Source organism: Cnephaeus nilssonii (genome assembly GCF_951640355.1).
Source record: "Cnephaeus nilssonii genome assembly, chromosome: 11".
NCBI classification, from domain to species: Eukaryota; Metazoa; Chordata; class Mammalia; order Chiroptera; family Vespertilionidae; genus Cnephaeus; species Cnephaeus nilssonii.
Genome location: NC_137082.1, coordinates 69,959,612 through 69,972,224, shown reverse-complemented (window position 1 = coordinate 69,972,224; position 12,613 = coordinate 69,959,612). Strand labels below are relative to the sequence as shown.

Below are 12,613 nucleotides of genomic sequence, written 5' to 3'. Positions count from 1 at the left end.
TCCCTGGGCCCCAGTCATCACACTGGATTATAGTTCTCAACAGGCAGAATAAGAAAGTGTGTTATGTCTGACAAAGCAGGACCACCAATAAAGAGAAAACTGTGTGTGTGTTTTTGAGGGGGGAGCAAGAAATTGATATTTGATTTTACACTGACTACACCAAAAGTGTTAAAAAGAATGCAAAATACCTCACCAATATATCTCTATTGAATGTATGCTGAAATGATAAGATTTTGGATATATGGGGTTCACTAAAATATATTATTAAAATGAATTTCACCTATTTCTTTCTCCTTTTTTGAATGTGGCTCCTAGAGAGTTGTAAGTTACATATGCCATTTGCATTATATTTCTACTAGACAGAGCTGGTCTAGATGCCGTCCCAGCCACCCTCTGCTCCACACCCAGAAAGCATGAAGTCATCATCATGGGAAAAATCAGGCCTCAGTTGGACTCTCTTATGAAGATTTTAATGTATGAATTTTATTTCAAATTATATATGGCGGCTAGAGGCATCAGAAGTCTATTCCATGCTTAGAACCTTAAAAGTTTGCGTGAAGCCCCACAAAGTTTCTTCATCTACTGAAGAGAGGCAATTATAGCACCCTGATAGGGTTGTTGTGAGGATTAAATAATGATGTAAGTAACAGCTAATAATTACTAAGTGCTTCTCTGTAGGAGGCAATGTTCTAAGCACTTCCTGTATATTAATGTATTTAAGCTAAAGGATAGTTATACCCATTTTCTAGATGAGGAAACTGAGACACGGTAGCTTAGCTAAAAAGTCTCACAGCTTGAAAAGCAAGCCAGGGGTTTAAACCAAGGCAGCCTGGCGACATAGCTCATGTGTGTAACCACTGTGCTGTCATCCTTCTCCAGGTGCTAGTGGGCCTGGAGGTAAGCACACAGGGCCTGGTCCGGGTTTGAGCCTGGGGCTCTATCCCCGCCCCATTCCATCTGTGCAGCGTCTCTCTGTCCCCCTCCCCCAACATCTCCTGGTCTTGATGTGTATCTCTGTGAGATTTCCACCTAAAACCGCACTCTCGGCAGGGCCCAGCGTGCAGCTGCACATTCGCTGCCTCTATCTTTTGAACCGTGTTTTATCTGTGCAGAATGAGTGTTCTCATGGCCCCATGTGGGGGCTGGAGGGAGCAGTGTATGCGGCTTTGATTGTTTCCTCTTTAGATCTTCGTGAGGCTCATCTCTCTGTGTCTGTGACTGGCTGGGCTGAGGGCTGTGCATCCTTGGTCTTTGATCTGTGTGTCTGTGCAGAGGGGAGGGGCAGCAACTTCTACCGAACAACGGTGGCTTTCATACGTGGGGTCAGGGCCAGGTTCATAACAGACTGTGTGACTTGGGGCAAGTTCCCCAACCACCCTGAGCATCACCTTGCTCATCTCTACAATGGGCTGGTCATGCAACCTTGGGATCTGGGAGGGCTCCAGTGAGACAGCCAGTCACAGCTCTGGCATAAGGTCTGGTATACAGTAGGTGCTCACATCAGCCTTGGATATCAGATCTGTCTAGTAGAAATATAATGCAAATGGCATATATACCTTACAACTCTCTAGTAGCCACATTCAAAAAAGGAAAAAGAAATAGGTGAAATTCATTTTAATAATATATTTTAGTTAACCCCATATATCCAAAATCTTATCATTTCAGCATATATTCAATAGAAATATATGTACCTGAGAAATGTATGAACATGAGGCCTTGGATATCATGTTCCCTGCCTTTCACCTGGCCAACTCCTGGGTGTCCTCCAAGCTTCATCATGGAGCTTCCAAGCCACCTTTGCTGGGTGCCTCTCCTGAAAGGCCCTCCTCCCTGCTTCCACTCCCCTGCGATAACCTCATCCTGCCATAGTAACATTTGTCAAAGACGTCAGAGGTTTGCCATCACTCGATATCTGAAACAAGAGGCTGAATTCATTGCTGCACTTTGCAAAGCTAGTCTCTCCAAATCAAGCAAGAGATGATCTTTGCAGGATTTGGGGAAGCAAAGGGTCCCGGGATGGGAGACTTTCAGAAGCAGGAGGTTCTGAGACTGGCTGACCCTCAGGTGTGGACACGTAGCTATCGAAGTAAGACTGTTGGTGATCACTGACCATTTGGAATGGGCTTCACACAAGTCTCGTAGTTACTTGTTCTAGTATTGGGACTATGGGCAAAGAATGGCCTGTCTTCCTTTCTCAGACTTGAAGATTTCATTCTCCCTGAAGCTGCTTCAAAGGACTGGAGGCTGCGCCAGGGCAGGGGCTGTGTCATAACCATTACAGTATGCCTGCGGTCAGTACAGTGTTGGCACATAGTAAGCAGTCACTAGATATAGTCAACGAACAATAACAGTCGTCCCCTCTGTAACCTCACACCCCCTTTCCTTTTATTGCTTTTCAGTGCCTATGACAAACTTTATTTATTGTAAATCCCCAGTGGTTGGGAGCACGTGACTAAGTGCATTGTAGGTACTTAGTACCTGATACAACAAGGGCACCAACTGATTTCATATTGTTCAGGTCTTAGACCAGGACCCAGGGTGGGAATGAATGAGGGGAAGACATGGGAGGGACGGGGTCACGGTGAAAGAGCTGACCTTGAACAGGAGGTAGACACTCTACCTTTTCAGTCTAAAGGAAAAAAGGTCAGGATGGGTGTGATATAATGTGGGGAAGGGCAGAGAGTTGGGGGAGGGAGTATTGGATGGGCTCAGTGACATAGGAGACATGGTCCTCTGCTAGACTGAGGGAATGCGGCTGATGAGGGGATGAGAGTTTAGCATATAATAACAACAATAGGTAACCTTTATTAAGCACCTGCCAAAAGTAATTACCATTATTAAGCATTATGTTACAGATAGTAACTCATCTAATATCAGATAACAGATATAAAAGACTTTATGAGGCAGGGATTAATAACTGTCATCACTACCATGTTACAGGTAAGGAAACGAAGGCAACGAGATGGTCACACACAGCTAATAAGTCGTGGAACCAATCCATACTCTGATTCAGCAATCAGTGGTGCTGCCCAGTATATCACACTAGACCAGGGAGTTGAATTAAGTCCAAATCTGACTTTGGATGGAAGCTTTAAGGGTGAGTCCAAGAATATGGGCTTATAGCAAGCAAGACTGTTAAAGTTGGAGTGCGTTGCCAGAAAAAAAAAAAAAAAGATGGGACAACGTAAAGGCAGGGGGGGTTGGAGGCTCCTGCAACACTCGGGATGCGGTAGGAGCTGAGACGTGGGGCCAGTTGTCATGGAGCTTCCTGGATGCCAGGGTTCATGATGTGGAGCACCGTAGGGTTTTGATCTGAGCAGTGGAGTGATTGCCAAAAGATCCCTAGTGATAGCCAGGGTGGAAGATGGATTGGGTGTTGAGGGTTGTGGGGAGAAGCTGAGCAGAAATCTTCTGCAGGCGATTGGATCAGGAGGATGTAGGATGGAAGGGGTCTAGAGTCTACAAAATGCCACAGGGTACCTGATACAACAAGGGCACCAACTGATTTCATATTGTCCAGGTCTTAGACCAGGACCCAGGGTGGGAATGAATGAGGGGAAGACATGGGAGGGATGGGGTCAAGGTGAAAGAGCTGACCTTGAACAGGAGGTAGACACTCTTTTCCTTTAGACTGAAAAGGTAGAGTGTCTATCTCCTGTTCAAGGTCGGCTCTTTCACCTTGACCCCGTCCCTCCCATGTCTTCCCCTCATTCATTCCCACCCTGGGTCCTGGTCTAAGACCAGGACAATATGAAATCAGTTGGTGCCCTGGTTGTATCAGGTACCCTGTGGCATTTTGTAGAAGGTGACACCTTCTCTTATGATGGCGGAGCACTAGAGAATAAGCAGGTCTGCACATATGTCATGAGTTCAGTGTTGGGTGGGTGTGTTGAATTTAGGATGTTCATGGAACAAATGGGGTAGATGTCCAGGGGGAAACTGTATCTTGGAATCTGGAATGAACTTAGCTAAAGATGAACATTTAAGTCAATGACATGTCATAGCCATGAGAAACCATGACATTGTCCAGGAAAAGCATGAATAGAGTGAGGAGGAAATATCACACCTACTTATCTACCCATGATTCATCCCACCCACCCATTCAACCCATTTCATTCACCCAGGCATCCCAGGCATCTACCCAGGCATCCCCCCTCACACACACACATCCCAACCATCTATTTGTTTATCCCACCCACCATTTCAATCTTCTTCCCATCCACTTATTTCTTCGTATTCACCCAGCCATTCCATCTCATCCACTACCCACCCGATAATCCCTCTAATCCCAACTATCCAGTCCACACATCCCAACCACCCTTCTGCCTATCCATCCATTATTCCACCTACCCATCTCATCTTCTGATTCCATCTACCCAGCCGTGGTGTCATCTCTTTATCCACCTACTGGCCCATCTCTCCCATTCATTCCCCAAACCATTCATCTTCCCCTCCCTCCCATCTGCTCATTCATCCACCCAACCACCATATACCTACTGACCATGCATTCACTCATTTTACCAGTTCCTATTATTTTCTGCCTTATGGCAACCACCAGCCACATGTGACTTTTGAGCACTGTGGCTACTAGAAAATTTAAAACTACATATGTGGCTTGAGTTGTATTTCTACTGCTGATTTATACCATTCACCACCCATCCATCCATCCTCCCTCCCTTCCATCTATTCATCCACCCACTTACCATATTTGTTTAACGCACAGATATTTAATTTATACCTATTATGAATAAGTGGCTCTGTAGGCCATAAGAATGAGGAAACTGAGGCTACAAGCAGTTAAGGAGCTTGCCCTAGGTGGCTTAGGTAAAGCCAGCATCATTTGACTAAGATCAGGTCTTCTTACCTTTCACTTTGGCTGCCTATTTGCTCGGTTTCCTTAAAGATTTTTTAAAAAAGGATCTATATTGGGTGGGGGCTGTTGGAATAGGGGCCCAGGAGCCCCTCTGGCCAAGGGGACTACACAGCGTGGGGAGAGAAAACCCCCTTAGAAGCCTCTGTGAACTGGGTGCCTGGTGGCCGTCATGAAAGGGTTATCCCACACATTCGATATTTGCAAAAATGTGGGTTCTTTCAGATTCCAAAACTCATTTCCATGACAAAACTCTTGGGAAGAGAAGATGAAGGCCTGGCTTTTGCAGAACAATCTTCCAGCTGTAATGAGGACTGAAGATGGCGATGGGAAAAGGAATTATAATTAGAATATGAAATGGGGAAAATTAATCTATTCCAGTGAGTGCTAAGAGGATGTTCTGGAAATTCTTAGACTGATCTTTCCCTCTACATTTTTCTTTTCACATTTTAAAGCATACAGAAGGCTGTGTGGTGTGAAAAGAGGTTTTTTGACTGAGGGACTGATGAGTTGTGAGCTATGCACAGAATTTAAGTTCATGTGCATCTTTGCTTTGTATGTCTCTACCTGCTCAAGCCGTACATGTTGCGGTGCACATCCATGTGAGTTATATCTACATGGCTGCACATGGTGTGTTTACACACACCTGGGCCTCCCCTCCTTCCCATGTGTGCATGCTGTGTATTGTGTACTCAGGCCCGTAAATGGATATGTGCACACTCATGCTTGTGCTGTGGACACACCTTTTTGTGTTGGTTTGTGTAACCCATGGATGTGGTACATGCATGACTAAGTGCTGTGTTGAACGCTGTGTGTGGTGTGACATGGGCCCGCACTGGTTTGTGGTGCATATGCGGTCACCATGCTTGGGCACACTGTATACGTTGTATACCTTTGTGGTCACACACACTGAGCATTCACTGTGTGGTGGGTATGGATGTGGTGTTTCCATCTTGCCTGTGAGCACAGAGGCTGGCTTAGTGACATCTCCCCGTGGCCTTTAAGTTCTTTCTTTCAGAAAGGAACCTTCAGGAGGAAGGCTGAGGGGTGAGCCAGGCCTTAGTGCCCTGGAGGCTAAGCTCGAAGCCTGGAAGCCCTGGGGTCCTCCTCTCTCTCTCCTTTCTTCCCCGCTCCACCCTAAGCAGAGGTGGACAGAGAAAAGATGTCCCCCCATCTCAGGGCTCTGCTCATGGCTGCTCAGTAGCCAGGTCCCGAGCCCAGTGTGCTCCCAGCACCCGTGCCAGGCACCGGGGTAACCAAATGGAGGCTGACCCAGGCCCTGCCTTGAGAACTGCCACCAACTCCTCAGGTTCCCCTTAAAAGCAGGAAGCAGGCTTGACTCCCACACGTGGAGGAGACGAGTGAATGAATAAGCCCACTGGAGGCAGGCTCTGGTGAGGTCAGGGGACCCACTGCCCGGCCGCCTTCCTACGCCCAGCACACACATCAAAACCCAGGTCCCTCCTGCTCACATCCCCAGTGCCATTCCCCTCTGCTGCTGCGGATAAGTCCTCCCTCCCAAACCACTAACACATCCTCCTCAAACACCTATCGTGTGCCAGGGCCGAGCTGATCGTCGGTTATACAGTGCGGGTGCGGCAAAGCCTGGTCCCTGCTGCCAAGGAGCTCCCAGCCCGGAGAGCAAGCCGAAGCGCAAACAGACCCTCGGAAGTCCAGCCTCTCCCCACCTGTGCCACCGGGCAACTGCTTATCTTCTCAACCCGTTTCCTTGGTTTTCAACAGGGAAAAGAGTGCCTGTGGCTTTAGGTTGTTGCAAGGTTTGAATGAGACCTTTGACGGAAAGTATTTTCGGTGGTGGGTACACTCGGCATTTGTTGAGTGCCCGCTGTGTGCATCGAGGGAGAAGGCACACGGGGCCCTCCTTTCATGGTGGCTCCGTCCCGGCCAGCATTTAACAAATGGGCCCCAGCACGGGCCTTGGGGTCATCGCTCCCTCTTCTCCTTTGATACATATGCCCATGCCTTTAACCCATACAGTACTGTTTGGTTCCTATTGCTTCATCAAATGTTTCAAATACCTGGTTAAACTTCATCTCCCTCCATTTCCATTCTTTCTTTTAGAACATACTTATAAATTACATGTGGTTTTTTAAAAAGTTTCACTTTTATCAAAGTAATAGATGGCCCTGGTGACACGCAGGAACTTCGGTTGAAAGCTCCCTGCCCCGCCCATTTCACAGTCCCATTCCTGATGCCAGCCCGTGGCGGGTGCTGGGGGACTTGGAGGTGACCAGAACACTGTGCCAGCCTCGATGTTGCTCCCCCCACGGGGGCAGAAGACAGACGTGCAGACAATCTATGTTGTAAGTCAGAGGAGGTGACAGCATGGCAGACCTCCTGGAGGAGGTGGTCTCTGAGCAGGGTCTTGAAGCATGAGCTCTATGTCCAGTGTGTAGACGGAGCCATGCATTTGGAGTCAGTGCCCCGGATCCTAGGCATGACGTGGCCTTTTCTTCAGCTAATTCAGCAGCCACGGAAGGATCTCCGCCTGTCCCTCTGCTGGGAAGGCATTTGGGTGTAACCACCAATTCCACTGCCTTTGATGGGAAGACTGTCCTGGTAAAGATAACCCATCTACCCACTCATCCATCCATCCATCCATCCACCCACCTATCCATCCATAAGCATTTATTGAGTATCTCCTGTGTGCCAGGCACCTTTTTAGGTGTCTGGGAGCCTCTATTTTAGTATGTGTTGTGGGGGGGCGGGGGGGTCCAGCTATAAGCAGTGAACTTGGTAAATTATGCAGATGCTAGAAGATAAAGGGGGCTATGGAGCAAAGAACAAGGAAGAGCAGGGCGGCCAGGGGACCTGGGGCTGGTGGTGGTGGTGGAGGCTGGCCTCCGAGCCAGCTGTGAGGAAAGCCTCTCCGACTGAAGTGGGTCTGGATGAACTGACATCTTGTGCCTGAGGGTGGGCGTGTGGACTTTTACAGCCTCCATGAGAGCTGCTTGGCAATGTCTGTCCAAGTTACAAAGGCGCACACAGCTGGACCCAGCGGTTATACAGACTGAGCCTACCGTAAACTCACACCCCTGCGACGCGATGGAGGCACACAACTATTCATAGAAACAACTCAGTTGCCCATGTGCCCAACTAGTCCCATGTCTATTTTATGTTCATCCTGTGGAATACTAGGTACCAGAAGACAGAATTCTGTGCTGATATAAAAAACTTCCCAGCCTAGCCAGCGTGGCTCAGTGATTGAGTGTCAACGTATGAACCCGGAGGTTGCTGGTTAGATTCCTGGTCAGGGCACATGCCTGGGTTGCGGGCTTGATCCCCAGCGGGGGGCATGCAGGAGGCAGCCAATCAGTGAGTCTCTCTCATCATTGATGTTTCTATCTCTCTGTCCTCCCTCTTCCTCTCTCTCTAAAAAAATCAATAAAAACATGTTCCACAAGAAAAAGAACAAGAAGGCTTCCCAGATGTGTTGCTAGGAGAAACATAAGGTGCAAAACAGTGTGTATAATATGCTGCTATGTGTGTGAAAGAAGCGACGATGGAATGTATGCATGCGGGCCATCTCCGGAAGGATATAAAGGAAGCTGGTAGATGCAGCGACTGCCCCTGGAGAGAGGCAATGGATGGCTGGAGAGTGGGGTGGGAAGAGCTTTTTCACTCTGTTGCTTTTTGTACTTTGGGAATTTTGAACCATGTGCATATCACCTAAGAAATAAAATAAAATTTTCAATGAAAATGGCCAGCTGCTGTTGGTGCCCCACCCAGAAACTTGACTAGCTAGCACAGCCATCCCCCATCTGTCGTGAGCTCTGGCTGCAAATGGCTCACAGCTGGCACAGTTCTCTGGAGAGCTGTCCTCGGTCACACAGGGGCCGTCCTACTCAGAAGGCTATGCCCCCACCTGTCTGCTAAGGGCAGCCCACAGCCAGTGGAGCTACAAAAGGCCAGCCCCTGGCTTCATGCTGGGATTGATTCCTATTGCTTTATCAAATGTTTCAAATACCTGGTTAAACTTCATCTCCCTCCATTTCCATTCTTTCTTTTAGAGCATACTTATAAATTATATGTGGTTTTTTTAAAAAAAGTTTCACTTTTATCAAAGTAATAGATTGCCTGGTGACACCCAGGAGCTCCCCATGGGATCAGGCTCCAGCAAGTCTCCAGCGGAGACCACATCCTTTGCTTAGCTCCTTGCACTGCCCTGTCCTACCTCCCTCCTTCCCTGTACGGTTATTCCTAAAGGATACTTCTCCCAAACCACATGCATCTGAATTTTTGACTCAGGTTCTGCTTCTAGGGAACAGGGTCCAAGTCACCTGTCTTAAGGGAAGGGAACTACCTGGAATTGAGCCAAGTGCTCTGCTGGTGTCAGTGCAACATCCCATGAAGAGGGGACTCTCATTATCCCTGTTCAGTGAATGAGGAACCTCAGAAGTTCTGTCACCAGCTCAAGGTGACACTTCAGTGGCCCCACAACCCACGTTTCTCCCACTGTACCTGCTCCCTCATGCTCAGAACTCTTCCTGAATGCAGACTTGGCAGCTGCTCAGAACACAGGACTGTAGTTCCTATACATGGTTCCTACCACGGTCCTCACTGCCTGCAACCAGCGGTGGCCTAAGGGGCAAATGGGAGGGGGCAGAGCAACTTAGGACGGTAAGACTTGGAGGGCACGTCTGGGCCAGGCTGTCATGACACCAAAGCTCTGGAGACCTCAGCCTCCCTCCATCATGTGGAATTCCAACTCTCGCTGGTAGCCCGAGGTCATTTTGGCCAAGAGAGATATTTACATACTTCCAGAGATGGGGAGCTCAGTATCAGGCAACGCAGGCTGCCACATCTGTGGACAAGGTATAAAGAGCAGAGAGGTTCTCTTCAGTTCATCCTTCGTGTGATGAGTGATGCTAACCCTCAGGAGCTGGGGCTGCTCCTCCACCCTGGAGGGACCCCTGCTGACTTGGAAGCCTGGGCTCGGTCTTGGCTCCTTTCCCCTCCGTGCATTCAGTCCCCTGATCTCCTCTGGCTTCTTCTCCTGGGCCTTCTTGAGAACATTTTATTCAGAGCTTCTTCTCTCTCTGTGTTCCAGTTTGATGGTGACAGTGCCTACGTGGGGATGAGTGACGGAAACCCAGAGCTTCTATCAACCAGCCAGGTGGGTGCCCCATCCTTTCTGAGTTGGGTGGGGGTGGGGTATCTAGCCTTGGGCTGGCTGGAGCCAAGCTGCTTCTGGGGTGGGAGAGGTACAGAGTGGGGGCCACAGCCCACCACTGTCCTCTTTCAGAATAATTAAGAATATCAGTTGAATCCCCTTAAAAGGGATGATCAAACCAGGACTGTAGTGTTTTCTGTAAATCACCTACCATTATTAAAAACTAGAGGCCTGGTGCATGAAATTTGTGCAGCGGGGGAGGGGGGGTCCGCTCAGCCCAGCCTGTACCCTCTCCAATCCGGGACATCCCTCTCACAATCTGGGACCACTGGCTCCTAACTGCTCCTTGCCTGCTGGCCTGATTGCCTCTCACTGCCCCCCTGCCAGCCTGCTGTTCGGTCGCCCCTCACCGCCCCCCCCCCTGCTGGCCTGGTCGCCACATGCAGGCTGCTGTTCAGTTGTTTGGTCATCCCTCACTTACCCCCCTGCCAGACTTGTCGCCCCACGCAGGCTGCTGTTCGGTCGTTACTGTGAGGGCATCCTGACCAATTTGCATATTCCCCCTTTATTAGGATAGATTGGATAAAACTCAAAATGTGTTGTCCATATTCCCCATGCACAGAGGGGAAAATTTCAGCAGCAGTGAAAAGAGATGTCACATGTTCCCTGGTGCTGCCGGCCCCTTGCCACCACACAGCACCCATGGGGGCATACGTTGGTGTGGAGGTGTACACCTCATGCAAAGGCACGTGGGTTTCTCCTGCTGGAAGCCGATTTTCCACTGAGAGCCTGGTCTCCGAAAATAAAGGATTTTTTTCAGCTGGGAGCATCCTCATACACTCTAATGCCAGGGAGTTTCCTCACCGCAGGCTGGGACTCCGGGGAGGGTCCTCACTGCAGGCTGTCTTGAGGAGTAGTAGACATTATTATTAACCCTGCTTTATAGATCAGGCAACTAAGGCTCAAGGATGTTTACTGACTCATCCTGGGAGCAGTACAGCTGGCATTTGAACCTGCATAGCTGGAACGCAGAGCTGCACACATTACCTTGTTGTGTATGTGGAGAGCTCCGTCCCACCTCAAGGCTGCCACCAACTTGTTTCAGTCTAAATGTCATTCTTTAGAGAGCTCTTGGTGACCCCAAAGTCCAAATTAGGTCCCCTCCGCATGATTCTCTCTCATGGCACCGGCACCGTGTCCTTTTAACTCACAACATCTGCCACCGTTTGTGGTTGTCTGCTTACTTGTGTAATGACTTGGTTAGCATCTGATTTCCACTCCAGATTGTGACCTCTAGGAGGGCAGGATCTGGTCTCTCTTTTTCACTGTTGTGTCCTCCATTGCAGCACAAAGCCTGGCATATAGAAGGCACTCAAGAAAGGTTTGCATAATGAGTGAATGTGGCTCCTTCTTTTATCTGACTTCAATTTTCCTAACAGTGGAATGAGGTGGTTGGACTCACAAGGGTCTTTCCAAGTTTCCTGAGCCATCATTCAGAGATTCTTCTTAACTTAGAACTTTGTAAAGAAGACACCAGTGTCCCCTGAGATTGACTAAGTACACTTGGTGGCATGAGCCAACCTTGTTGTGAACAGATTTGGTGATTATAATATAAACTTCTTATAGTGTACCAGTTAGCTTTTGCTGCATGACAAGCACCCCAAAACTTAGTTTTTTAAACAGTAAATATTTACCTACCTCATAATTTCATGGGTTGGCAGTTTGGTTGGGTTCAGCCAGGTGGCTCTTCTCGTCATGGCTAGGATCATTTAAGTGACAGCAGGAAGCTGCCAGGTCAGCTATAAGCTGATTAGTATGAGGGACTCACTTCTACTCAGATGGTCTCTTGTCTTCCGGCAGGGTAGCCTGAGGTTGTTCATGCAGTGGGAGAAGGGTTCCCAGAGCAGCAAGAACAGAAGCTGCAGGATCTCTTGAAGTCTAGGCATAGAACGGGCACCTAGGCATAGTCATGCAATGACTACCTCCAGTGCATTCGATTGGTCAAAGCAAGTCATAGGGCCAGTCTAAATTCAAGGAATGGGGAAATAGACTCCACCTGTTAATGGAAGGCGCTGCAAAGTATTGTGGTCTTTTCACAAACTAGCACGTGGGAAACATGTGGCATGTTATTCATGCCGTTTTGCTGAAGAATAATGAACTCTTCTGGGACCTACAGCTCCCAGTGGCTTGGTTGGGCTTCACTGGCCTCTAGTTCTTAATGGCAAAAATTCTGTATATTTCTTTCCAGTGTTTTCCCTGGAGTGCTTGCTTGAGCTCACACACGACATTTGCACACAAACATGCAATCACGGTGTGTTGCCTCATCCACTGCAGGAAATGTGTTCTCCCAGCTACTGAAGGATTGACATAAACATGTGGCAAAATGAGGGTCTTGTAGCCAATAGAGGATCCAGAAGATAAACACTCTAAATGGCATAAAATGCAGTTTATAAATACAGTTAAATGCAATGTTTACCCATTTAGCAAATGTTTATTGGGCAGCTATTATGTGCAAAACTCTGGACATAAGCTGGAAGCCATTTCTGGGAGATGTTTGCTTTTAGAACATCCATTTCCATCATGTTGAAAACCTGCTCTTCCTGAAACCC

The 12,613-nt window shown here is 48.4% G+C and overlaps 1 protein-coding gene across 5 annotated transcripts in view; it reads left to right on the top strand.

Annotated features, from left to right (window-relative positions):
- The window catches only part of TOX2 (TOX high mobility group box family member 2), a 117,763-nt gene that overhangs the window by 38,261 nt on the left and 66,889 nt on the right, over positions 1-12,613 (top strand). For all 5 annotated transcript variants that reach the window (XM_079784867.1, XM_079784869.1, XM_079784866.1 and 2 more), the window contains exon 2: positions 9,942-10,007. In XM_079784867.1, the coding sequence (XP_079640993.1) occupies positions 9,942-10,007 (66 nt within the window). The remainder of the gene's footprint in view (positions 1-9,941; positions 10,008-12,613) is intronic.